At 42.0% G+C, this 26661-nt stretch overlaps 1 protein-coding gene across 8 annotated transcripts in view; it reads right to left on the bottom strand.

Annotated features, from left to right (window-relative positions):
- Positions 1–26661, bottom strand: part of mast4 (microtubule associated serine/threonine kinase family member 4) — a 172169-nt gene that overhangs the window by 46904 nt on the left and 98604 nt on the right. For 5 of the 8 annotated variants that reach the window (XM_035775809.2, XM_035775808.2, XM_035775806.2 and 2 more), the window contains one exon: positions 2993–3081. In XM_035775809.2, the coding sequence (XP_035631702.1) occupies positions 2993–3081 (89 nt within the window). Of the gene's footprint in view, positions 1–2270; positions 2383–2992; positions 3082–4828; positions 5046–15979; positions 16434–26661 lie in introns of those variants that run through there. The other 3 variants (XM_035775811.2, XM_052525601.1, XM_035775812.2) reach the window with 3 other exon arrangements.

The raw sequence follows: 26661 nt of genomic DNA on the forward strand, positions 1-26661 counted from the left end.
AAGCAGGCCCAAACCATGATGCTGCCACCACCATGTTTGACAGTGGGGATGGTGTGTTCAGGGTGATGAGCTGTGTTGCTTTTACGCCAAACATAACGTTAACCATTTTCACTATATTGTCCAAAACGTCTTTCAAGCTGTCAGGAAATCCCTTGGCAGCAAGAGCCTCTCGGTGGATGCGGCAGTGTACCCAAGTGGCGTCGGGAGCAACTGCTTGCATGTGCGTTATCACTCCACTATGTCTCCCTGTCATGGCTTTTGCGCCATCAGTACAGATACCAACACATCTTGACCACCATGGATGTCACAAAGCTGTCCAGTACTTTAAACATATCCTGTCCTCTTGTCCTGGTTTCCAGTGGTTTGCAGAAGAGGATGTCTTCCTTAATTGACCCCCCATAAACGTAACGGACTTATACCAGGAGCTGTGCTAGGCCTGCCACGTCTGTTGACTCATCCAGCTGTAACACATAGAATTCACTGGTTGTATGCGAAGCAGTAATTGTTTCAAAACATCTCTTGCCATGTCACTGATGCACCGTGAAACAGTGTGAAGACATTGTCTGTATAGTTTTTTTGGCCTTTTCACCCAGCATTGTCCCAGCCATATCCGCGGCAGCAGGAAGAATTAAGTCCTCCACAATAGTATGTTTGCCTGTCCTAGCCACTTGGTCGCTCGCCATATATGACGCTGCTTGACCCTTCTTATTAATGGTATCTGTTGCTTTTATACATGTCTTACTACTTGAAAATCTTAATTCACGCTCAAAAACCTCCCGTGGCTTATTTTTCAAATTCGCATGTTTTGATTCTAATATGTCCAAGTGAAGGTCTCATCGAGTTGTGAGATAGTACTTTTGCACATATAACACACCGTGGCTGAGGAAAAGCACTACTCCCAATCGAAGTGAACCCCAAATGTAGTTCATCATATTTGGCTGCATCAGATTCACAACTGTCAGTGTCCATGCCAGTTGGGCTAACAACAAATGTAGAATTACTGATGCTAGCATTGGATGTGCTTGTGGCAGCAGAACAACTTGTATGCAAATTATAAATTTTCCAGCAAACGGAATGAGTAGCAGCTACATTTGGCTACTTAGTGGAATTCCCGCGAGAGAGTAACGGTTAATGTGATTGGATGTTAATTATTTGACTGGCTACCTGTATTTGACATTGTGTTTTTATTTTGCTGAACACTAGATGGTTAAATTACATTTTTGGCAGTGAAACCAGGCTACTAGGGGAGAAAAACTCACCCAAATGTATAGCCCCATTGGAAAATATAAATGGACTGTTTGGATTTTTTTTATTTTTAAATTTACACATTTACATTTTTTAAAATGTGGATCATATTTTTATTTGGCGTACCCCAACGGCATTGCGCGTGTACCCCAGTTAGGCAATAACTGGTCTATGGAATAGCCTTCCCTTGGAGATCAAGCAAAGAAAAAGTAAAAATAGCTTTAAAAAGCAGGCAGAGGTTTTCATTTGGACACGGTTGTCTAAGTAAGAGAAACCACTACACTGCCCCGTGTGCCCCCTACTGCTGGTGAGGTGGATTTATTTGAAGGATCAGGATGATGTGCAATTAATAGATTGTTTTAATGTGAAATGAATATGGTTGATTTTTAAGGTTAGGGAGAAGTGTAATGAATGGTGACACTTTTTAGGATGTCAATATAAATGAATGCGTTTATGGTTGTTTGTCATTTTTGTCTTTCATTTTAATCATTATATGTGTTATTGTTTTTACCAGAGGACCACTTTGGAAACAAGTGTTTTAATTAAGACTTTCAAGTGATATCCTCTGGGTCCACATTGTACATTGTGTTGTATATGTCTGTTACCCAAAATAGGTCAAGTCCATTCTTCGACATGAATCAGATTTAGTCCAATTGTAATAGCAATGTAGACACAGGATAATACTGATGAATCTTATGTGTTTAGAGAAAAGACACAGGGATTGCTTTGATAAACAGCAGCAGTCATAATAGAGTATAGCGAGCAGATTTAAATCTAAATTAAATACCATTTAGAAATCATATGTGAAAAACAATCACTAATGATCCAACATTCTTAATAGGAAGAAAATAGCTATTTTCATGAAGAAAAGAACAGTGAACAAAATGTAAAAATTCAGTGGGTAATGTTGACACTCCAGCTTGGCTATCAACCAAATGCCAAAACAACTGCGACAGGCTGCAACAATGTACAGTAACTAAAACCTACTGTACTCCTAACACGAGAACTGGAAACAATGCTCTTACCGAATGTACATGCACCTGCAATACGTCTGTGCCAGCCAGTGAAGTTCTCCCAAAGTTCAACATTGTTATTACCGTCACTATTTCTTACATAGTTCATTTTTAAGGACCGAGTTCTCTAGCAAGGTTAGAAAGTCTGACTGCGCAAATGGAGGGCCATTATCAGTGATTGGCCTGTCAGGAAATAAAACGCCCAAGCTGGAATAAATGAAGTCCACCCTCCCCTCTCTGCGCTCCTGTGCATTTCCTTCCTGAGGCCCGCCACTTCAGGATCCATTACAATCACAATCACAGCTGGCTCCAATGTCCTTGCTCCGATAGCACAGCACACTCACCCTTTTAAACCGTGGCATCAGAGTCTGGTCTTTAGAAAGGCCGTAGCACTAAACGTTGACAATGAAAAAGTATTTTTGCTGTTGAAGACAGGTTGCTAACATTTGAGACACTTGTGTGTTGTTGTGGTAAAGGTTTACAGAGAGACTGAGGATGATCTTGTGGGTGGTTAATGAACCACAAAGAGACTGCACTTCAGACATGGTTTTTCCAGACCTCTTCTTCATTTACCCACAGACAATGGCCTTCATTCAGGGATAGAACACTGGCCAACCAAAGCCACTTTGCATGAGAGCAAGCACAACATTAATTATGTCTGTCACTCATTGGGGCACTTCACACACATCAAAACAGATACCTGTACAAATGTGGTGGGCACACACACAACTTACCTGTATGTGATGAGAGGGGGGAGTGAGGTCGCGGAAGCACTGAAGACTGACTACTTCCTATTAGGCTTTTTCTGTTGCTCGTCCTGCAGCTATGAAAACACAGACAGTAAGAGGTTAGACAGCTAAACAGGGAGAGCGAGACAAAGCCAGCCAGTCAGCCAGTCACTCATAGTGCTTTATTATCTAAGTAAACATGCCAGATGTAATCATAGCTACTTAACATACACTACACATTCCACTGCACATAGTTCACTTATACATCACTCACAGCCACAAAAATGACTTCCAGTGCAAAGAAATGGAAACTCTTTTCAACCTTTTTTTCCACATTCTTGCATTCATATAGGTTAGTACTTGGAGTACCATGAAGTTGCCCTAGATGCCATTCTTCCCCAGGGGAAGGCTAGTACTGGAGCAGAATAAGGTGACCCTACACCCGTAGGGAACTTCTACCTGGAGCTTTGCAATTCCACATAATTTGATTCTAGAGGCCCAGATCTATTCTATAAACCAATCTGCCCCAAAAGGTACCACCAGATCTCTCCTATAAAGCCAATGTGACCCACCAGATATCTCCTATAGGCCAATCCTGCCCCAGCAGGCCCCAACCAGCAGGATCCATTAAACATCATATAAATCCCCCAGCACTCAACGACCAGGGCGTCTCAGCAACATGAGTACTGTAACTGATTAATGATAATAGTCCTCATTAGCACCTCTGATTAGCCCGAGGATGGGCCTTTTCTGTGGATTATTAAACACAGCACTCAAGACCTGATTCTACACCCGGAGGAAGCTAAAAATACTGCACTGGTGGTAGTGAGCACATTCAGTTAACAGAAAGAGGTAAGTGCTGATTCTATTTGAGAAACACAATTTGCATATTCAATGAAGACAAAAAAGTGTAATAGGTCTAGTTAACAATAGTTTTAAAAGATTGATTGTTCTGCTTACTCAATGAAAAAAGGAAGCAGTGAGTGTTGTCAATGAAAACTAATTGTAGCCACTCCCTGAATCACTAGACAAATCAAACTGGACTTTGACTAATATGCACATTGCTCACCAAATAAACATTGAACCGCAAAAATCGTTGCCTGGCTGCCCAAATACCTTGCTCCGGCCAAACGCTACGCTACGCCACGCCATGCCCACGGACAATGTTAGTTTCTTCTCCTCAATGAGTCTGGATCTGAGTACCACCCCAACGATTTTCGGGAATCTGTCTGATCAGTCCCAGAAACCGACAGATTAGGCCAGAGCCAGAATACATGTCGGTAAAGCAGCATACATGTCGGTAAAGCAGCATACATGTCGGTAAAGCAGCATACATGTCGGTAAAGCAGAATACATGTCGGTAAAGCAGCATACATGTCGGTAAAGCAGAATACATGTCTGTAAAGCAGAATACATGTCGGTAAAGCAGAATACATGTCGGTAAAGCAGAATACATGTCTGTAGAGCAGAATACATGTCGGTAAAGCAGAATACATGTCTGTAGAGCAGAATACATGTCGGTAAAGCAGAATACATGTCGGTAAAGCAGAATACATGTCGGTAAAGCAGCATTTCTAAAATTCGTCATTGGCTTGGATACTCTGATTGGTTAGAGATGATCCAATCGCTCAAGACTTTTTGTACAACACCCCTCATTTTAACATCACCACAAAAAAAACTACTGGCTGTCTCAGACTGAAGTATGTAGCCTACGATAGAGCAGCAGAAAAAGTCAGTGAGTCGTCAGGCGACAAAAATCACTCTTCAATAGCATGACAGTAAATATAGGCCTACAAATATTTCATAAACAACAGTTAGTACATTTTCTTTGGCCTGGCGTACCGTCCTCTGCAACGTTTCCACAATCTGTACCACTTATGGTTGCCAGAATCCTGCATCCCATTCACTCTAGGTATTCAAACTATGCTCTCCTCAGTTCCAACAATGTTCATATTCTCCATTAAAACACATGGAAGCTTCCAACTCCTCAGTCCAGGTGTAACAGTGGTAGTAATAAAACATTTAATCTATAGCAGTTTGGAAAACATTAAAATCCCTTTACAGCGATCAATAAAATAAGTGAAACATATATTATTAAATCATATCCATAAAAAGTGTCCCTTAAAGAGCATCTTGCTTGGGTGACAGCCTCAGGAGGAAATGAAGGACAGACCGGTGCCGGGTACAGTAGCTATCTAATGTCACGCTAAGTGCTGACAAAGCAGATCCTCTTATTTAGCCGGGCTTAGCTCGCGAAGACGTAACAGTAGCCTCAATCCATTCTGACAAAGCACTTTAGCCTCCTGCTACAGAGCAGAACAATTGGGATGCCTATTGTGTATTTTGTAATCGCAACATCTGATGACTTTGATATTACTCACATTAGTAATTAATTCATGTTTTTATTGTGACTCATAAGGGTGGGATATTTTGAATCACAACAGGGGAGTTCAGTCATTTACACAGGAAAAGGTTTGAAGGAGCAATTACTCCATGACTCAATCTCAGGAGAAAATGCACTTGGGAATATACAATGTTTTCATCTTCAGAGAACATGAACTGAACATATACAACCAAAAAACGCAACAACTTCAAAGATTTTCCTGAGTTAGAGTTCATAAGGAAATCAGTCAATTAAAATGAATTCATAAGGTCCTAATCTATAGATTTCACATGACTGTGCATCGCACTCACTAACAGGGATGTAAACAAATTTGTGCACAACATTTGAGATAACTTTTTGTGCGTATGGAAAATGTCTGGGAAATGTTATTTCAGCTCATGAACAATGGGACCAACACTTTACATGTTGAGTTTATATTTTGTTCAGTATATATTTCAGGACAGACTTCAATACCCACATCACACTACAATATAGACTATGCGCCTTTCCCAGAGGGCACAGTCTGAAAATACCTAATTTAAAAACATTCACTGCAAGGTTGGACCTCAATAAGACTGTCTGTGATTGTGTAACCTCCTGCTCAGCAGAGAGCCATGTCGATTCACATAGTATTAAGCTGACATTGAAGCACATTTCATACATTGTACTGTAGCCTTGAGTAGATCTTGTCCCTTGCAGTGTTTTAGGATAGGAGCTGAGGCTTTGCTAGAGAGTATGGCGCAGTGTGTCACATCATGGCTAGAGGACCATGTAGTTTCATAGAGGCAGAGATAGAGTAGTAGAAGCAGGGTGTGTGTTTAACAGGTGCAGATGCGCACATGCACACAAACTGGCAGTCTGTCAGGACCCTGGCGAGGCAGCTGCTACAGGTGACATTGCAGAGCCCTTGGTGCTCTGATCTTAATGCTCTCTCAGTGAGGAGGCACTTTCATGTGAAAAGACTGCATTAGGTGTGCATCAAGCATTCACACAGTTCACTTCTCCTCTGAACACTAGAAAATCTTAATGCTCAAGCATTCTCAACATATTATGGAGTTCCAAATTGGCCCTTAGCCCCTAAAACTTTACATACAGTTGAAGTCGAAGTTTACATACACCTTAACTTAGTACATTTAAACTCAGTTTTTCACAATTCCTGACATTTAATCCTAGTAGAAATTCCCCGTCTTAGGTCAGTTAGGATCACCACTTCATTTTAAGAATGTGAAATGACAGAATAATAGTAGAGAATTATTTATTTCAGCTTTTATTTCTTTCATCACATTCCCAGTGGGTCAGAAATTAACACTCAATTAGTATTTGGTAGCATTGCCTTTAAATTGTTTAACTTGGGACACACGTTTTGGATAGCCTTCCACAAGCTTCCCACAATAAGTTGGGTGAATTTTGGCCCATTCCTCCTGACAGAGCTGGTGTAACTGAGTCAGGATTGTAGGCCTCCTTGCTCGCACACACTTTTTCAGTTCTGCTCACAAATGTTCTATAGGATTGAGGTCAGGGCTTTGTGATGGCTCCAATACCTTGACTTTGTTGTCCTTAAGCCATTTTGCCACAACTTTGGAAGTATCCTTGGGGTCATTGTCCATTTGCGACCAAGCTTTAACTTCCTGACTGATGTCTTGAGATGTTGCTTCAATATATCCACATCATTTTCCTACTTCATGATGCCATCTATTTTGTTTAGTGCACCAATCCCTCCTGCAGCAAAGCACCCCCACCACATGCTACCACCCTTGTGCTTCACGGTTGGGATGGTGTTGTTCGGCATGCAAGCCTCCCCTTTCTCCTCTAAACATAACGATTGTCATTATGGCCAAACAGCTCTATTTTTGTTTCATCAGACCAAAGGATATTTCTCCAAAAAGTATGATCTTTGTCCCAACGTGCAGTTGAAAACTGTAGTCTGGCTTTTTTATGGAGGTTTTGAAGCAGTGGCTTCTTCCTTGCTGAGCGGCCTTTCAGGTTATGTTGATATAGGACTCGTTTTACTGTGGATATAGATACTTTTGAACCTGTTTCTTCCAGCATCTTCACAAGGTCCCTTGCTGTTGTTCTGGGATTGATTTGGAACTTTTAGCACCAAAGTACGTTCATCTCTAGGAGACAGAACGCGTCTCCTTCCTTATTGGTAAGACAGCTACGTGGTCCCAAGGTGTTTATACATGCGTACTATTGTTTGCACAGATGAACGTGGTACCTTCAGCCGTTTGGAAATTGCTCACAAGGATGAACCAGACTTGGGAGGTCTACAGTATTTTTTTGGAGTCTTGGCTGATTTCTTTTGATTTTCCCATGATGTCAAGCAGTGAGGCACTGGGTTTGAAGGTAGGCCTTGAAATACATCCACAGGTACACCTCCAATTGACTCAAATGATGTCAATTAGCCTATCAGAAGCTTCTAAACCCATGACATCCTTCACTGGAAGCTGTTTAAAAGGCACAGTCAACTTCGTGTATGTAAACTTCTGACCCACTGGAATTGTGACAGTGAATTATAAGTGAAATAATCTGTCTGTAAACAATTGTCTGAAAACTGATTTGTGTCATGCAAAGTAGATGTCCTAACTGACTTGCCAAAACTATAGTTCGTTAACAAGAAATTTGTGGAGTTGTTGAAAAACGAGTTTTAATGACTACAATCTAAGTGTATGTAAACATCCGACTTCAACTGTAGATCTGAAAAGATTGGTAGAAGCAATATCTCCATCTTACCCTCCGATATAGACTAGGTGAATAATCCAATCCAACAATTTGAGATCTATAGAAGTGCCTACGGCAAGTGGCTAGTAGAAGAAGATTTGGAAGGCAGCCAATGAATATGTCTCTGCAGAGATGGGATGAAGCCTTAGTGCTGCTAGATGACAGTGCAATAAGCACACAGTGTAATGACTAATCTAACTCTGAACAGATTCTATTCAGCCTCAAATCTCAGAGAAATTGAAGAAAAAGGAAAAAAAGCTCAGAATCTCAGGATCATGGTTGTCATGGCTCCAAAGTACAGGTTTTATAAGAACAGAAACGTAGGAACTGGAAAACCTTTGAGTGTTCTTTGAAAATAACACTCAGACTACAGTAGATTACTGGTATTTAGTATTTTATTAGGATTGCCATTAGCTGTTGCCAAGGCAGCCGCTATTCTTCCTAGGGTCCAAACAGGAACAAAGCAACACATTGCAATATACCCATTTACAATATAAAATGTACAATATTACAGAGTGTGTCTCTTCACAGTCCATGTTGTAACGTGAGGTGTTTTATGCGTTTTAAAAAACAATCGATTATCCTACTAGCTTGAAGTTACCCGATGTGGAAGAGAGTTTCATGTAGTCATTTGGTACATTTCCCGGCCTCTGTTTTGGACTTAGGGACTGTGAAGAGACCCCTGGTGGCATGTCTTGAAGTTTAAATAATGATTAGTTATTAATAATAAATAAAATAAACTTTCTATGTTGTGTGTTTTTTATTGACGCCTCAAAACACTGTTACAAAGGCACTAACTATATAATGTGAGTTGGCCACCTCCAACTTGCCTAAATACAGCATGTGAATATTCTATAGGCTATGGGAGACCCAGGCAGCCACCAATCCCCCTCAGATATGGCCGACGCACCTACCCACAGGCCGTGCAGAAAGGGGAAAGGGGGAGAGCCGGTCAGGCATAACACAGGCGACATGGGGAGATGCAGGGAACCGAGCTTGGGCGAGAGCCGAAGCCCCTTCCTGGCACAGAACCCCGTACCAAGAGAAAGGCAGGGGGCATGAGCCCCCTACAACTACCTAGCCCACAGCAGAATTTTGTTTTCGAGCACAGCCCCGCACCGGCAGCTGGCAACCCGTTAATGATCTTTCCACAGGTTCACCTACGGAAACCAATCCAAGGACCTCACTGAACCATCCAATCGGTAGTAGCGAAGGGTGATGTGTACAAAGGGCAGGGACTTGGCACGTGTTTATAATCCACACTTACTGGGAATTCCTCGCTCATTGGAAATAATTGCAATACCCAAACCCTATCACAAGTAGGCTTTAGCGGGTTACCCACGCCTCTCGGCAAAGGCTCAGCCCCGGGCATCACAGACCTGCTATTGCTCAATCTTGTGTGGCTGAACGCTACTTGTGCCGCAAAGAAGTTGGACGCCGACCGCTCTGGCCGCATAACTAGTTTAAAGTTTATTAAATTGTCAGGTCCGTTATTGGAATTAACAAAACAAAATCGCTCCACCAACTAAGAACGGTCATGCACCACCACCCACAGAATCGAGAAAGAGCTGTCAAATCTTTTCATGTCCGGGCGAGGTTTCCTGAGTCAAATTAAGCCGGAGGCTCCACTACTGTTGGTTCCCTTCCGTGAATTCCTGTAAGTTTCAGCATTGCAACAATACTTCCCAGAATCTGGTTTCTCGGACGCTGCCCGGCGGGTCATGGGAATAAAGCCACCGGATCGCTAGTTGGCATTGCTTATGGTCGGAACTACAACGGTATCTGAAAGTCTTTAAACCGCTGACTTTCATTCTTGATTAATGAAAACATTCTTGCGCCAGTCCAAGAATTTCACCTCAAGTGGCACAAAATGATACCCCCGGCAGTCCCTCTTAACCACTGGCCCAGTTCAGGAGAAAACAATAACAAAATAGAACCGGAGTCTTTCTCCATTATTCCTAGCTGTGGTATTCAGGCGAAGGTCTGCTTTGAACACTTTAAGACCCCAAGGGACACTCAGTTAAGCGTATCTGTGCTGAGAAAGGCCGTAGCTCAACTCTCGGCAGACCGTCAGCTTATACCCGAGATCCAACTACTAGCTTTTTAACTGCAGCAACTTTAAGATGCACTATTGGACATGGAATTACCGCAGCAGCTGGCATCAAATTTGCCCACCAATGGATCATTAAAGGATTTCAAGCGTACCTATTTCAATTACAGGGCCTCTAAAGAGTCCTGTATTGTTATTTTTCATCACTACCTCCCTGAGTCAGGAGTGGGTAATATGCGTAACTGCTGCCCTCCTTGGATGTGGTAGCTGTTTCTCAGGCTTCCTCTCTGGAATCGAACCCTGATTCCCCATTTATGAATATTATCATATCCCATCTCTTTGCAAATGAGAGGGATCATTGTCTCTCCTTTCAAGGGAAAGGGGGATACCTAGTCAGTTGTACAATAATGCCTTCAATTGAAATGTGTCTTTCACATTTAACCCAACCCCTCTGTATCATAGAGGTGCGGGGGGCTGCCTTCATCGACATCCACGTCTTCACAACTTATCAAAAGGGATGCTTTTGGTGGAATATGCATTTTAGTGATTCAATAGCCATATGTTATTAATCAGCAGAATCCTACATTTAGTTGTCAGCTTAGAGAACTCACTGAACTGTTTTCCAAAATAACATCATCCATAGGAGATGGCTGTTTGCTTGGACAGAGGCCTGCATATAGTATGCTTTTTTGTCATATTATACCAGAAGACAATTGGATTTCAGTGACACGGAACAATAATGGGATTGCTTGCACAGTGCGAAAAGTGTGACAGTCATGGCGGACAGAGGATGTCTTCTAACAAACAAGCCAATTCATCTATTAGGGTTAATCATGACAATAAGGAAAAAGGGGACTTCTTGTACAGATGTCTTCAAATGTGAAACAATAGGAATTATGAAAAAAGGGATTCCTCACAAACTATGATTTGAGCTAGTCAAACAGTTTCCATTACGTCTTACAATGCATTATAACCACATAACACAATATACTTGTTCAGACTTCCGTGGAAGAGCATTAGGTAGATACATTAACTATGGAGGGGTTTAAGATGAATATACAGTATGATGCCACACACAGTACATTCTGAAAGTATTCAGACCACTTTACACATTTGGTTACGTTATAGCCTTATTCTAAAATTGCTGTAAAAAAAAAAATGTCCCTCAAACTACACAGAATATCTCAATGACAAAGCAAAAACTGGTTTTAAAATAAAGAAATAAATGTAATCAATTTCAGAATAAGGCTGTAACATTACACAATTTGGAAAACGTGAAGCAGTCTGAATACTTTCCAAGTGAACTGTATTTCTAGTTGATGATGTTACCCCTATCTCAAACTCAAAGATATTCTCTCCACTTGTGTAAGCAATGGAAACTCCTGGTCCGTCAGGAGGTAAATCATGTTTGCTCTGGGGGCACCTACCTGTGTGCCAAACGACTATAAACTGCTTCAGATAACAGATGTTCAAGCTGGTGGACAGGGACATTGTGAAACGTCAATCAGGGGAGCCAAAACATTCATCATGATAGTCAGCTGAATAATATCCACTATCCAGGTGGTGAGTCAAAGAGGATAAGGTTTAACCCAGGCTATTTATGCCCCGTCAGTGCAGGATTAGACCAGGAGAGTTTAACCCAGGCTATTTATGCCCCGTCAGTGCAGGATTAGACCAGGAGAGTTTAACCCAGGCTATTTATGCCCCGTCAGTGCAGGATTAGACCAGGAGAGTTTAACCCAGGCTATTTATGCCCCGTCAGTGCAGGATTAGACCAGGAGAGTTTAACCCAGGCTATTTATGCCCCGTCAGTGCAGGATTAGACCAGGAGAGTTTAACCCAGGCTATTTATGCCTCGTCAGTGTAGGATTAGACCAGGAGAGTTTAACCCAGGCTATTTATGCCCCGTCAGTGCAGGATTAGACCAGGAGAGTTTAACCCAGGCTATTTATGCCCCGTCAGTGCAGGATTAGACCAGGAGAGTTTAACCCAGGCTATTTATGCCCCGTCAGTGCAGGATTAGACCAGGAGAGTTTAACCCAGGCTATTTATGCCCCGTCAGTGCAGGATTAGACCAGGAGAGTTTAACCCAGGCTATTTATGCCCAGTCAGTGCAGGATTAGACCAGGAGAGTTTAACCCAGGCTATTTATGCCCCGTCAGTGCAGGATTAGACCAGGAGAGTTTAACCCAGGCTATTTATGCCCCGTCAGTGTAGGATTAGACCAGGAGAGTTTAACCCAGGCTATTTATGCCCCGTCAGTGCAGGATTAGACCAGGAGAGTTTAACCCAGGCTATTTATGCCCCGTCAGTGCAGGATTAGACCAGGAGAGTTTAACCCAGGCTATTTATGCCCCGTCAGTGCAGGATTAGACCAGGAGAGTTTAACCCAGGCTATTTATGCCCCGTCAGTGCAGGATTAGACCAGGAGAGTTTAACCCAGGCTATTTATGCCCCGTCAGTGCAGGATTAGACCAGGAGAGTTTAACCCAGGCTATTTATGCCCCGTCAGTGCAGGATTAGACCAGGAGAGTGCCACACTTCTGCCCAGTGGACAAACTGAGTCGCACTCACTTCCTCACTCAACGGCCCTTCTCTAGACAGACAGGTACACACAAAGGTAGCCTAGTGGTTAGAGTGCTGGGCCAGTAACCGAAAGGTTGCTGGATCGAATCCCCGAGCTGACAAGGTAAAAATGTGTCTTCTGCAAACGTGGACGTGGATGTCGATTAAGGCAGCCCCACGCACCGCTCTGATTGAGAGGGGTTAGGTTAAATGCGAAAGACACTTTTCAGTTGAATTATACAACTGACTAGGTATCCCCCTTTCCTTTCCTTTCCAAACAGACAGCTAATGTCAAGGGTCGGTCCACACAAGAATAGTAATACAAACGTAGTATTGTTATTACACTTCTGCTCAAATCTACTCCCTCACCATGTCCCCATTCTAATAGAGACATGTTGCACCCAAAAAGCCATCACAACAGGCCGTTTAACTGGAGAGGCAGAGGGCGAAATATACTTACAGGGCCAGGCAACAACAACATCAGTTAGCTAGTTCGTTTATTGTTCAGTGTAAACTGCCACCACAGTACAGGTTAGGCTGTATGAGAGAGTCTCACTCTCGGTGTACAAACGGACGTTGACAGAAAAACCCTTCTCTAAAAAACAACACATTTTAGCAGGACAGCCTTCATCAGTGTTATTTATCCTGTGGTACAGTATACAACTCATGACAGATTAAGAGGGGGGAGCAAAACGTGATTGTCTAATGACGCTTTATACTGGGAATCAAGGAGCCCAGGGCAAAGACTATACAGAGAAAGTAGGCCAGTCCTGCTCGTGTGCTGTGCCTAGCAAGGTTTGCCAGTCTCCGTGATATGCAAAACCTCTCCGCCTCATTCACAGCCATTATTGTGCACCATGTGAAATCAGCACATAGCGAGCAAGCAATCAGTCTCTCTAGCAATGGAATAGAGCGTTTTTATCAAACAAACCACCGTCTGTTGTGTAAAAAAGGTCAATGGATTCAAGCCAGGTTGATGTTCTTGCCCTTTGTGCGGTTGTCTGTGCCAATGTTTGTACCATGTTGTGCTGCTGCCATGTTGTGTCGCTACCATGTTGTTGTCATGTGTTGCTGCCTTGCTATCTTGTCATCTTATAAGTCTCTCTTTATGTAGTGTTGTCTCTTGTGTGTTCTGTCCTATATTTGTATTTTATTTCTTTTATTTTTAATCCCAGCCCCCGTCCCCACAGGAGGCCTTTTGGTAGGCCGTCAGTGTAAACAATCATTTGTTCTTAACTGACTTGCCCAGTTAAAATAAAGGTTCGGTCTTGTTTGATCGAGGCAACAAAGGAAACCCTGTTGAGAGACAAATTGTGTGGAAATATAAAATCTCTGCTGTTGGTGCATTCTATTACATTCATTTCCTGGCGAATGAAACATTACAGTAGAATACTTTTCATGTTGTAAATCAAGTAAAAATGTCTTAGATTATGGCTTGTTTACTAGCTTCTAGTTCAGCAAGGCATTAAAATAGACAATAATTTACAACACTGCTTTCCAATCTGAGCAAATCTAAAGTCTCTCTTATCTTGACCCATGACAGCAACAAGAAGTCATGATTCCTCTTGTTTTTTTCCATCTTTGAGCTTTTCTACCTTGTGAAGAGATGTCAGGTGAGCTGACGTCACCCCAATATCCAACAGACAGGCACACAGAAAGTTCAAGAAAGAGACAGAAAAAGAGGGGGGGTAGAGATTATGTGCTCTTCCTCCCCAGCTAAAGTATCTGACACTAATGCACTATGAGTCATATTTTGGTCATTGGGGATTACTGCTTTCACAGAAATGATTCTGTTGAACTTGTTAAAACGTAATACGTAACAAATATATTCCCATATTGCATGTCCTTTTAGCCTGAAAGATTCTACTTGAAAAATGGTCATCATATTGTTGTATTAGAAAGAATGGATAATGTCACAACACAAATACCAAACATCAGGCACTTCTTCAGATGGCTGAATGGTTCAAGTGGCATCACAGATAGAAGATGAGATGTAGTGCCTTAGACTGCTGCGCCACTTGGGAGCCCAAAATACTTACTGTTTGTATATTTAAAACCAAATATCTGACAAATGGCATGATAAATATGGCGCACACAGGAAATATGAATATTAAAATAAATATTTTTAGACTTTGACTCGCGTAGTATTTTACTGGGCGACTTTTACTTGAGTCATTCTCTATTAAGGTGTCTTTACTCTGACTCAAGAAAATGGGGTACTTTTTCCAGCCCTCCCATCTGTTCTCCACATAATCAAATCAGTTATCACTGATATATACATGCTTATTCACTCAAAGCACTAACCAGCAAACCATCTATTGGTGAGCTTTGACCCTGCCTATTTAGGCTACAATCAACTACAGCCTCTCTTACTTTGTTTGAGTTACTCCCAATCAATGTTCTTATACAGAAAAAGACCCCTGGTGATGTGAGATGAAAAGAATAGATTACATGGCATAGTACAGCTTGTCCTGAAAATACAGAGCAGCGAGGACATCCATTTCATATTAAGCTCTTCTTTAATATAAAATAGGTCATGCCGTGGATTATAAATATTATGAGTTTCAGAGGGACTGGACCAAATGCACTAGTTTACACAAAGAACTGGGATGTGAGGAAGAGCGCTATATAACTTACAATCCTCTGGACGATGCAGTGCTACAGTGATATACTGTCACAGTACTATGAAAGGTGATTGTATGAAACTTAAACTCCAAAGACAATCTTAAAGACACACCTACAGTATTCATGGGAAGAAAACAATTATATATTTGGCTTATGTTCTAATGAGGTACCAGATAGACACAGATTCATAGGAATCTGTGATAATCTCAAATAATATTCCTAAGAGGCGACACTCCTTTATTCCAATTGAAGGAAACGTGGTAATCATACTGTGTTGGTAAACATCCTCTATAGAGTGCATGGCCCACAAGATACTGCCTTGATAGGAATCAAACATTCCCCCAGCGTTACAGCACCACAAGGCTCAATCATACACAATAGGGAAGCAGCAACACCCAACTTACGGTGCTGCGTTATCATCACAAAGCATCTCAGATGACCCCAACAAGGCAACACATTCGCCTTCCCTGGTTCACAGTCCTTCCCTGGTCTGTCCAATTCAAAAGGTAGAAGAAAGAATAGGCTTGGTTCTCTACCAAACTCTGAATTCTTAAACACTCTGGCTGCTGAGTCCCAAGTAGCCTACATATGACAGAAGAACCAAACCTACACTCACTGAACAAAACATACTGTTTGTCATCAAGGTTACCTTTTGGATCGTCTGAGCATGGCCCCGCTGAGAAAGTGTGGCATGGTAAAGTTGGAGAGCACCGTCCACAGACTGGAGTCCGACATTGTGCCAAAGTCATGCCAGCCTCCTCCAGGAAGCGGGACGTGGGGTCTCAGAAGACACGGCGAAGAGAAGCGCCGGGTGTCAGTGACATGGGGGTGGGGGGCGACCCATCCCCTACAACAGTCCCAGCGACAAGCACCCCTACTCAAACAGACACCCTCCTCCTCCAAGGCTGCAAACTTACTCTGCTGTACGGGCACATCTGCAGCCAGCTGCGGCATACACACACACTGGCAGAGCAGACACTGCAGCGTCCTTTAACTGCTGTCCCAAAAAACAAAAAACAAAAAGTACTCCAGGGATTACCAACACTTTAACATCAGGTGGTTATAAGCCTCTATGACAGGGACACCTTATAACAGCATAGTTTTGCTTTTCCTGTCTGTGTATATCTGTATCCCATACACTCACTCAACCTGCTCCCTCTCTACCAGCTCAACATGCTCCATATCATGTAACAGGCGGCATCTACCACTCCGCGTCCCAGGCAGGGGGAGGGGTTAGTGTGGCGCTGCATCATCAGCAGACATTGCGGTGCATTCACAGCTTTCACAATCTGGCTCCCCTCCAGAACGTCCCATGGGCTGGCCGGTCTTAAGCACACATTCTTGACAGTTGGCTGTTGAATTTGGCTGAGATCAGCCTGCATGTGTGTGTTAAAAGGGGGGCTGGGCAGGCAGCTGGGTAAGAGGCATGCAGCCACACGATCAACAGGAGATAGCATGGCGTCAGTGATCTCAGTCAGGTTCCTGTTACACAGTGTGCCTCCACCTGAGGAGCCTGGTGAGGTACCTCTCCCTGAGGGGAAACACTAACACTCATTAACCCACTCAAGGAAAAAGGATGGGAACCAATTACGGGACACAGGCATTGATTACTCACTAATGCAGTACTCCAAAACAGTGGCCAAAGTACAACCAAGGAGTCTTTCCTGAAACCACGTTACCTGACCAGGAAGAAATCCTGGCTCTATCTAGCTGTAGATGGTCTTCTGTCTGCATTGCACGGAGACTTGCTATGGTTCTATCGTACAATCATATGACCTGGCCAAGAAAAAGTCACTGTCTGTAAAAACCCAGAGTCCCTTGATGATAACAAGGTCACAAGGTCTGTAAAAACTCAGGGTCCCTTGATGATAAGGTCACATGGTCTGTAAAAACTCAGGCTCACTTGATAACAAGGTCACATGGTCTGTAAAAACTCAGGCTCACTTGATAACAAGGTCACATGGTCTGTAAAAACTCAGGCTCACTTGATAACAAGGTCACATGGTATAAAAACTCAGGCTCACTTGATAACAAGGTCACATGGTCTGTAAAAACTCAGGCTCACTTGATAACAAGGTCATATGGTCTGTAAAAACTCAGGCTCACTTGATAACAAGGTCACATGGTATAAAAACTCAGGCTCACTTGATAACAAGGTCACATGGTCTGTAAAAACTCAGGCTCACTTGATAACAAGGTCACATGGTATAAAAACTCAGGCTCACTTGATAACAAGGTCACATGGTCTGTAAAAACTCCTTGTCGGGAACTGTGATACAACACGCTCCTAAATTGTGAAGCAATGATGCTAACGTCAGGTAGCAGTGCAGGACACCCAGCCCCCCTTTCTGTGTCCCAGTAGAGCCATGTGACAGGCATAACCCTACTCTAATTATGGTTTAGCTATGCTTCTGGGCTCCAGATAAGTGAGGGTGATTTCAAAGGCAAACACTTTTACAGGTACATTAGTTGTTAGATGGAGCTGTGCATACTAGTCCGAAGATACATTTAAGTCAAACTTCATTGGAAGCGCATTCATTGCGCAAGGATTTCTATTGGTTAATATATGTTTCTGTGGCCTGTCATGGACAGATATGCTGACTGGTGTCTGATGGTGGCATTCGTAACTGCTGGTTATACAATCTAATATACACAACTGAATTATAACTTTATAAACACAATTCTAAATGTAGGAATGTTGCTCAATTCTGCTTGGTGTTGACCTGAAACTACAGTGTCAATTACAAAATGTTCAACTCAAAATGTGCAATCCAAAAGGCCTCCCGGTTGGCGCAGTGCCACCAGGGACTCTGGGTTCGAGCCCAGGCTCTGTCGCAGCCGGCCTCGACCGGGAGGGTCCATGGGGCGATGCACAATTGGCCTGGCGTCGTCCGGGTTAGGGAGGGTTTGGCCGGTAGGGATATCCTTGTCTCATCGCGTGCTAGGTGCACAGTGTTTCCTCCGACACATTGGTGTGGCTGAGTTCCGGATTGGATGCGCGCTGTGTTAAGAAGCAGTGCGGCTTGGTTGGGTTGTGCTTAACATAGTTTGAGAAAAGCTAAGACATGTACCATGTGACTACATTTTTGTGTATTTTACCCCCTTTTCTCCCCATTCTCGATCTTGTCTCATCGCTGCAACTCCCCAACGGGCTTTGGAGGCGAAGGACGAGTCATGCATCCTCCGAAACATGACCTGCCAAACCACACTTCTTAACACCCGCCCGCTTAACCTGGAAGCCAACCGAACCAATGTGTAGGAGGAAACACAGTTCACCTGACGACCAGGGTCAGCCTGAAGGCGCCCGGCCCACCACAAGGAGTCGCTAGAGTGCGATGAGCCAAGTAAAGCCCCCCCAGCCAAACCCTCCCCTAACGACGCTGGGCCAATTGTGTGCCCTCCCAATCACGGCTGGTTGTGATACAGCCCGGGATCTTACCCGGGTCTGTAGTGACGCATCTTGCACTTCCGTAGACCACTACGCTACTCGGGAAGCTAGAGAATAAGAATTTGAAGCATATTTTATCATATGTGCTCCTACTGTTATAGTGTGGCATCTTTGAAAGCATCAACATTCTTTTTCCGAAGCCTTCATGGACTATTGTGATGAGTCCAAAGATCACATTTTTTATAAATCTGACTTTTAGTCCATGAGAATACATTCTTTTAATGATTATTTTAAGCATTAGCGTTAGAGTCAAAAAGGTAAATTATTAATATTTAAAATAAAAAAACAATTGATATCAACGCCAAACACGGTAATGTCTTTGCTGAACCTAAGAAATGTTGACAGTTGACAGGACTTTGTGGAGTGGATTTACAAAGGATTTAAGTGGACCAATAAAATAGTTTTTTCAAAGAATTTCCACATTTCCAAGGAGGAAAGTCTATCCTGACAGACCTTATGGGTCCTTGAGGAAAATGTGTTACCCATTAGGAAAGACAACTACATACAAATTTAAGTCTCCACATACAACTTTTAATGTCTCTTTAAGTGAGACCGCTTATAACAGCACCACCTGCAGGTGGTGACCTGACGTGCTAATTCTTTAAGTGAGACCGCTTATAACAGCACCACCTATAGGTGGTGACCTGACGTGGTAATTCATTAAGTGAGACCGCTTATAACAGCACCACCTGTAGGTGGTGACCTGACGTGCTAATTCATTAAGTGAGACCGCTTATAACAGCACCGCCTGTAGGTGGTGACCTGACGTGCTAATTCTTTAAGTGAGACTGCTTATAACAGCACCACCTGCAGGTGGTGACCTGACGTGCTAATTCTTTAAGTGAGACCGCTTATAACAGCACCACCTATAGGTGGTGACCTGACGTGGTAATTCATTAAGTGAGACCGCTTATAACAGCACCACCTGTAGGTGGTGACCTGACGTGCTAATTCATTAAGTGAGACCGCTTATAACAGCACCACCTGTAGGTGGTGACCTGACGTGCTAATTCTTTAATTGAGACCGCTTATAACAGCACCACCTATAGGTGGTGACCTGACATGCTAATTCTCTTGCCCTTGATTTACAGTAATGGGCTGCAAATATTTTAGGGAAAATTATACATTCTGTGCAGCACAGCAATTAGCCGAGTAGACTAATCTCTCCTAATTCATTAATCCTGATTAAAGTTCACTATGTTCTCTGGAATCACTGTGAAACATTATTGTCCTGATCGCTAATATTACACATAGGGGATGACTGACACCAGACACTTGACTTCAAAGGATTTGTACTTAAAATGGATTAGCTGATGGATACCCAGCCTGCCCTTGCTGGTTAGCGAGTCGTCATATCATTTGCTCATTGACTGGTTAGCATTGGCAAGCTAATGTAGCGACTGATTTGTCTTTTGTTGTTAAAGGGTAATCTCTCATGGACAGAGCAAGTATCTGATCAAACAGGCAAGATTTTATTTCTGAGTTAAGCAACGTCATGTCTACTTAACAGGTAAGCATGACCACTAGTAGAAAAAAATCTAAACAAGACAATACTGTAAAATAAATGTACAAAGTGACAAAGTCCTGCTGACAGGGTAAACAAACTTGAGAAATCTAACAAGCATGCTAATGTCTGAGGTGTTCACCATACTTGTCAGTGAAGACCTTCCCATTGGTTACTCACAATGTGACACTAAAAACAGTAAACACAGGGCATACTTATGATACCCATTCAAGGACAGGTCAATTACAGAGTCAAATTTCAAATAAACAAACATGCCAACATTTTTAATAGGAAAAGCTAAATGCAGATAGAATAAAATAGCATCAATGATGTGATGATTTTGGAGAGCCTCACTTTCCTATTTATTCTCAATTAAGAGGTTTAGTTTCAACTAGGAATATTACAACAATAATACTGTATTGCACAAATGCTGCAATCTTTGTGAAATTGATTCACTTGAACTAGGCTTCTGCTCCTCTGAACAGAAATGTAAGTGTAGTTAGCAGCACAAGTTGGTCAGAGGTGATGTGAGGGGGCATTGTGCTACTCATTGACGAACACTTGGCTGTCAAGGACTTTGTCTTTCATACTGTCTGTATATTGACAACTGAAAGTATGTCTGGCGTAAACACATGCACTGCCAATAGCTTATAGGATGTATAGCATATTCTATAAAGAATATTCCTGACAAACACTACACAAACGGTATAAATGACAACATTCCCCTCCAAACATCACCAACAGTAACCACAAACACATTTACACTACAACAGTGACATGAGCATGAAACTGGGGCATACATGTGCCTTGTCATCACAGTTTGAAACATTTATTTATCCAAAATAAGAATAATTCACAAAATGTATAATGGTTACTCTTGAACTTCACTAATTAAAATCCGGGGCCTCATTTATAAAAGTTAGGTACATTTCACAATAAATATGTACGTGTATCATTGCTAAAAATACATAAGTATAAAAATATTGATGAATAAACTTGGCGTACACCATATATATGTACACCATGTTTCCCGTTATAAAATCAGACCTGTACTAAAACTGTGCGCAAGTGAAATATCATTAGCTTGAAAAATACACACCGTTCACCTTTTATGGTGACAATAACACCCTTAATTTGCTGTATAATTTGGAACTATTGGAATTAGGCAACGGCAGTTTCTAAAAGTGCAATGGCACATTTTATCAAATGTTTTTGGTATTTGGCAGAATATTTTTATATTTTGCAGTAACTTATGCTGTATTTGGCAAAGTACTGTGACAATTAACAAAATAAAAAAGAAATGGCCAATTGTTGTGAACCTGCCAGCAGAACATTTCAATTCAACAATGTCTGCATTGACTTTACCTCAAAACTTAATACGCTCAACTTTTCGCAAATTCTGACACATTGTCTAAGGCTACACATTTTTTTAACAGTACCTACAGTAGTGATGGCAGGTAGCCTTAGGCCAGTAACCGAAAGGTTGCTGGTTCGAATACCCAAGCCGACAAGGTTAAAAATCTGCCAATGGGCCCTTGAGCAATGCACATTACCCTAATACGCTCCAAGGGTGCCATACTACAATGGCTGACCCTGTAAAACACCACATTTCACTGCACCTATCCCATGGAAAGTATTCAGACCCCTTGACTTTTTCCACATTTAGTTCCTTTACAGCCTTATCCTAAAATTGATTAAATGAAAACATTTCCTCAATCTACACACAATACCCCATAATTACAAAGCGAAAACAGTGATTGCTAATTAATATAACAATTAAAAACAGAAATACCTTATTTACATAAGTAGCAACTTGATTGGAGTCCACCTGTGGTAAATTCAATTGATTGGACATGATTTGGAAAGGCACACACCTGTCTATACAAGGTCCCACAGTTGACAGTGCACATCAGAGCAAAAACCAAGTAATGAGGTTGAAGGAATTGTCCGTAGAGTTCCGAGACAGGATTGTGTCAAGGAACAGATCTGGGGAAGGGTACCAAAAAATGTCTGCAGCATTTGAAGGTCCCCAAGAACACAGAAGGACAACAATCTCCGCAGCACTCCACCAATCAGGCCTTTAAGATAGAGTGGCCAGACGGAAGCAAAAACTCAGTAAAATGCCTGAAATCCTTTGAGTGGTCCAGCGAGACCCCGGACTTGAACACGATCGAACATCTCTAAAGAGACCTGAAAATAGCGATGCTCCCCATCCAACCTGACAGAGCTTGAGAGGATCTGCAGAGAAGAATGGGAGAAACTCCCCAAATACAGGTGTGCCAAGCTTTTAGCGTCATACCCAAAAATAATCGAGGCTGTCATCTTTGCCAAAGGTGCTTCAACAAAGTACTGAGTAAAAGGTCTGAATACTTATGTAAATGTGTTCCGTTTTCTTTTTTAAAATAAACATTCAAACATTTCTAAAAACCTGTTTCTGCTTTGTCATTATGGAGTATTGTATGTAGATTTATGAGGGGGGAAAACAATTCAATACATCTTAAAATAGGCTGGAACATAACAGAATATGGAAAAGTCAAGGGGTCTGAATACTTTCCCGAATGCACAGTACATTCTTCAATATAAAATAACTGCCTGTTCATCTGTTAAATCAGACTGTTATAAACTGGGCTGCCAATGAGATCTTGTACAGAAAAACTTAAAATACATAGCTTATGCATTTACTAGGCCCAATTAAATGAGTGATGTGCATGGTCATTTGTATGGCTACTTTGGGACCGCATAATGGCCAGAAAAGGTGAGGAATTTACTCTGCAATGGTTATGAAAATGAAATGGATAGGGAATGTATTCTCATGTCTAATTATTATTATTTGATTTAACCTATTTAACAACCTGTTTAACCTTTATTTAACTAGGCAAGTCCGTTAAAAACACATTCTTATTTACAATTTTGGATTAAAAATAAAAAAAAACACTGATTTTCTCTCTTCTTACTAACGTCATATGGCTGCATCTTGCTATGAAGCGATGTTTTCCTTTATGTATGCTTAGGCGTGTCATCAAAATGTGCATACGTATGGTCTGAATATTGCATGGCGGTAAGGAATGTTTTTATCAATGCCAACTTTAGCAGGAAAATGTTGGAGAATATTATGTACGTACGGAACGTTTATAAATGAGGCCCGGTAGCCTATCAATCAAACAAACGTTTCTCAGAAAGGATGAACTCCTTTCCCCTTTGTCCTGTCCTTCCCATCCCAAATAAATTGGTGAAAGAGGGGAGAAGACTAGGGATTCTGGAAACATTAATGAACCAGAATGGTTAGTACAACAAAAGGAGGGATCGGGCTCAATGACCCTGCTGAATATGTGAAACCAGAGGAACCTACTCCAGGAACAAAAGGCTGATTCAGGGCAGCTCGGCAGGCGACAACAAGATACAGTGAAGAGGACCGTGTGACCTGCATCTCTGACAGCATTAGTGTGCCGAGAGGAGAGAAAATAAGGACTTAGGGAAAGAGCGAAGAGAGAGAAAATTGAAGGGGAACAATCTGGGAGACAGCCATGTCCCCCTCCTACTCGGTCACTTCTCCAGATGATACAGACTCCCTTTGAAGTCTTGACAAGAATCAGCCAGAGTAGCAAGCAGCACAGGCTCACAGACCAGAATATACTCATATAGAAACTATTGACTAGGGCTGGGTTTGGCCAGAGACATCACAATATTATCACGATACTTAGGTGCTGATACGATATGCATTGCGAGTCTATTTATCACGATTCGATACTGCAATGTTATTGTGATTCGATGTTCCCAACATACTGCTCACGAGATGTCTGCTGCAGAGGGACAAGAGAGAGCCATAATAAAAACAAGTTTTGCTCAGTGCTAAAAACATGCTGGCTTACCATTTAAAAAGATTGTGGCCAAGCTATAGGAGGATAAATAGTGAAGTTGTGGCACAGGTACAGACAACTAGCGATAGCTAAAGTTAACTACCTAGCAACAAATGGTGAACCAGAAAGTATAATACATCAAAACGAGGAATCGGCTCAATGACCCAGTTGAATATGCAAAACCAGAGGAACCTACCCCAAGAACAAAAGGCTAATTCAGGGCAGCTCGCCAGGCTACACATCAAGAGACAGTGAAGAGTTACTGTTTTTCCTGCTACCGCACGACAAGCGATACCAGAGCGTCAAGTCTAGGACCAAAAGGCTGCTCAACAGCTTCTACCCCCAAGCCATTAGACTGCTGAACAATTCATAAAAATCATCACCGGACAATTTACATTGACAGCCCCCCCATGTCTTGTACACTGCTGCTTCTCGCTGTTCGTTTGTAACCTATGCATAGTCACTTGGCCCCCACCTACATGTACAGGTTACCTCAACTAGCCTGTACCCCTGCACACTGACTCGGTACCGGTGCCCCCTGTATATAGCCTCGTATTGTAATTCTTATTGTGTTACTTGTTATTACTACTTTTTATTTTAGTCTACTTGGTAATATTTTCTTCTCCTTGAACTGCTCTGTTGATTAAGGGCTTGTAAGTAAGCATTTCACAGTAACGTCTACACGTTGTATTCCGCACATGTGGCAAATAAAGTTTGATTTGAAGAGGACAGAGTGACCTATCTCCGACATTATAAGTGTGAAAAGCGAAGAGGAGAGAAAACAAGGACATCGGGAGAGAGAAAAGTTAAGGGGAACACTCAGGGCGACAGCCATGTCCCCCTCCGTTACTTCCCCAGATGATACAGAGTCCCTTTGAAGTGCTGACATGCATCAGCCATAGTAGTGTGAAGCACGGGCTCACAGACTGGGTCGTTTTTATAAGAGTCAATTCTGCTATTGACTAGGGCTGGGGATTGCCAGGGACCTTATGATATGATTACATCGCGATACTTGGGTATACAACATGCATTGTGATTCTATTTGTAACACGAAAACATGTCGGCTTATTATTTAAAAAGAAGATTGAGGCCAAGCTACAGTATAGGCTGAGAAATACCGAAGTTTTGGCCCAGGTACAGCCAACTAGTGATATACATGGGGCTCTATTTTCAGCTGGCGTTAAAGCCAGCTCTAGTGTCAAACACATACTCTTTGGGAATTTCGACTTGATAAAGTAGCCTAATCAATAGCTGACTAAACTCCACTCCAGATAATCAATAATCAAATACAATTTCCTTGATGAGATTCAATTGGCATCTGCGCATCTGCGCTGAGATGTCTTCTTGTTGGAGTATGGATTTCAGCAAATAAAGAAAGGCACGCAACTACCGAGGACAAATTTAGGTACAAGGTAAGCATTTCATCATTTACATTTTTAGAAGTATTGACCATGGGTGAAACGATGTAGTCGGAGCTAAATTCCACAAAGTCTCTGCTCCACTCCGTGGGTGGAGTTCATCAGAAACTTAATTCACTATGGAGTGGAGTCTATAAAATGTTTTATAAAAAAAAAATGATATCACAAGAAGCAAAACAGTCAGACATTCCAGTTGTTTCTTTACATTGGACATAGTTTTTGTCCATGAATCTTCTGTGAAAAGTTTGGCTTGCTTAAGCGATGCACATTGAATGAAAAGTGTCAGTGACTATAGGAAGTATGTTTAGGAACAAACTATTTAACAATAAACTGCTTATTGTTTTATCATTTTGTTAAAAAAAAAATGCATCTTTCACTTTCATCTGTTGGACATAACTGTCAAAATGTGGGAATTCCGATCGATGTCCTTGATACTGAATCCGCGTGTAGCTTAGGCTATTTTCCTGTTCCTTTGTTTACCTTTCATTTACATTTTAGCCAATTAGCAGAAGCTCTTATCCAGAGCGACTTACAGGAACCATTATGGTTAACTGCCTTGCAGATTTTTCACCTGGTTGGTTCAGGGATTTGAACCAGCGACCATTCGGTTAATGGCCAAACGCTCTTAACTAAGGCTACCTGCTGCCTGTGGCAAAGTCATTAACAGGCCATATCATGCGATGGTAAGCTAATATTTTTATAACGTTTGGGGAATGTCCAATTGTCCACGGCTCGTACACACCCCACAAACTCGTTCAAAACAACTGGTAATTCTGGAAAAAAACAAGGTCAAATAATGACGTCAGTTCAGGTGGGAAAGTCGAAGCTATAGAAAGAGTCAGAGTTCCCAAGTTGGAATTCTGAGTTAGGTGACTGTAGCTAGCTAGCTACGTCTAAACAAAAGACAAGCAAGCAACCACTTCAATGTAACTGTTACCGTTAACAACTTCTGTATCCTGTGCATGTGAGAAATACACTTAGATTTGATATAGTGCGTGTTTACATGAGACGGTAAATGTGAAGAACCACATGACCTGCATCAAAGTAAGATTAGGATATAGGCCAAGGGCTAGATGAAGTGTATATTTACTACTACTTTTATTT

This window comes from Oncorhynchus keta, chromosome 9, assembly GCF_023373465.1.
Source record: "Oncorhynchus keta strain PuntledgeMale-10-30-2019 chromosome 9, Oket_V2, whole genome shotgun sequence".
Classification (NCBI taxonomy): Eukaryota; Metazoa; Chordata; class Actinopteri; order Salmoniformes; family Salmonidae; genus Oncorhynchus; species Oncorhynchus keta.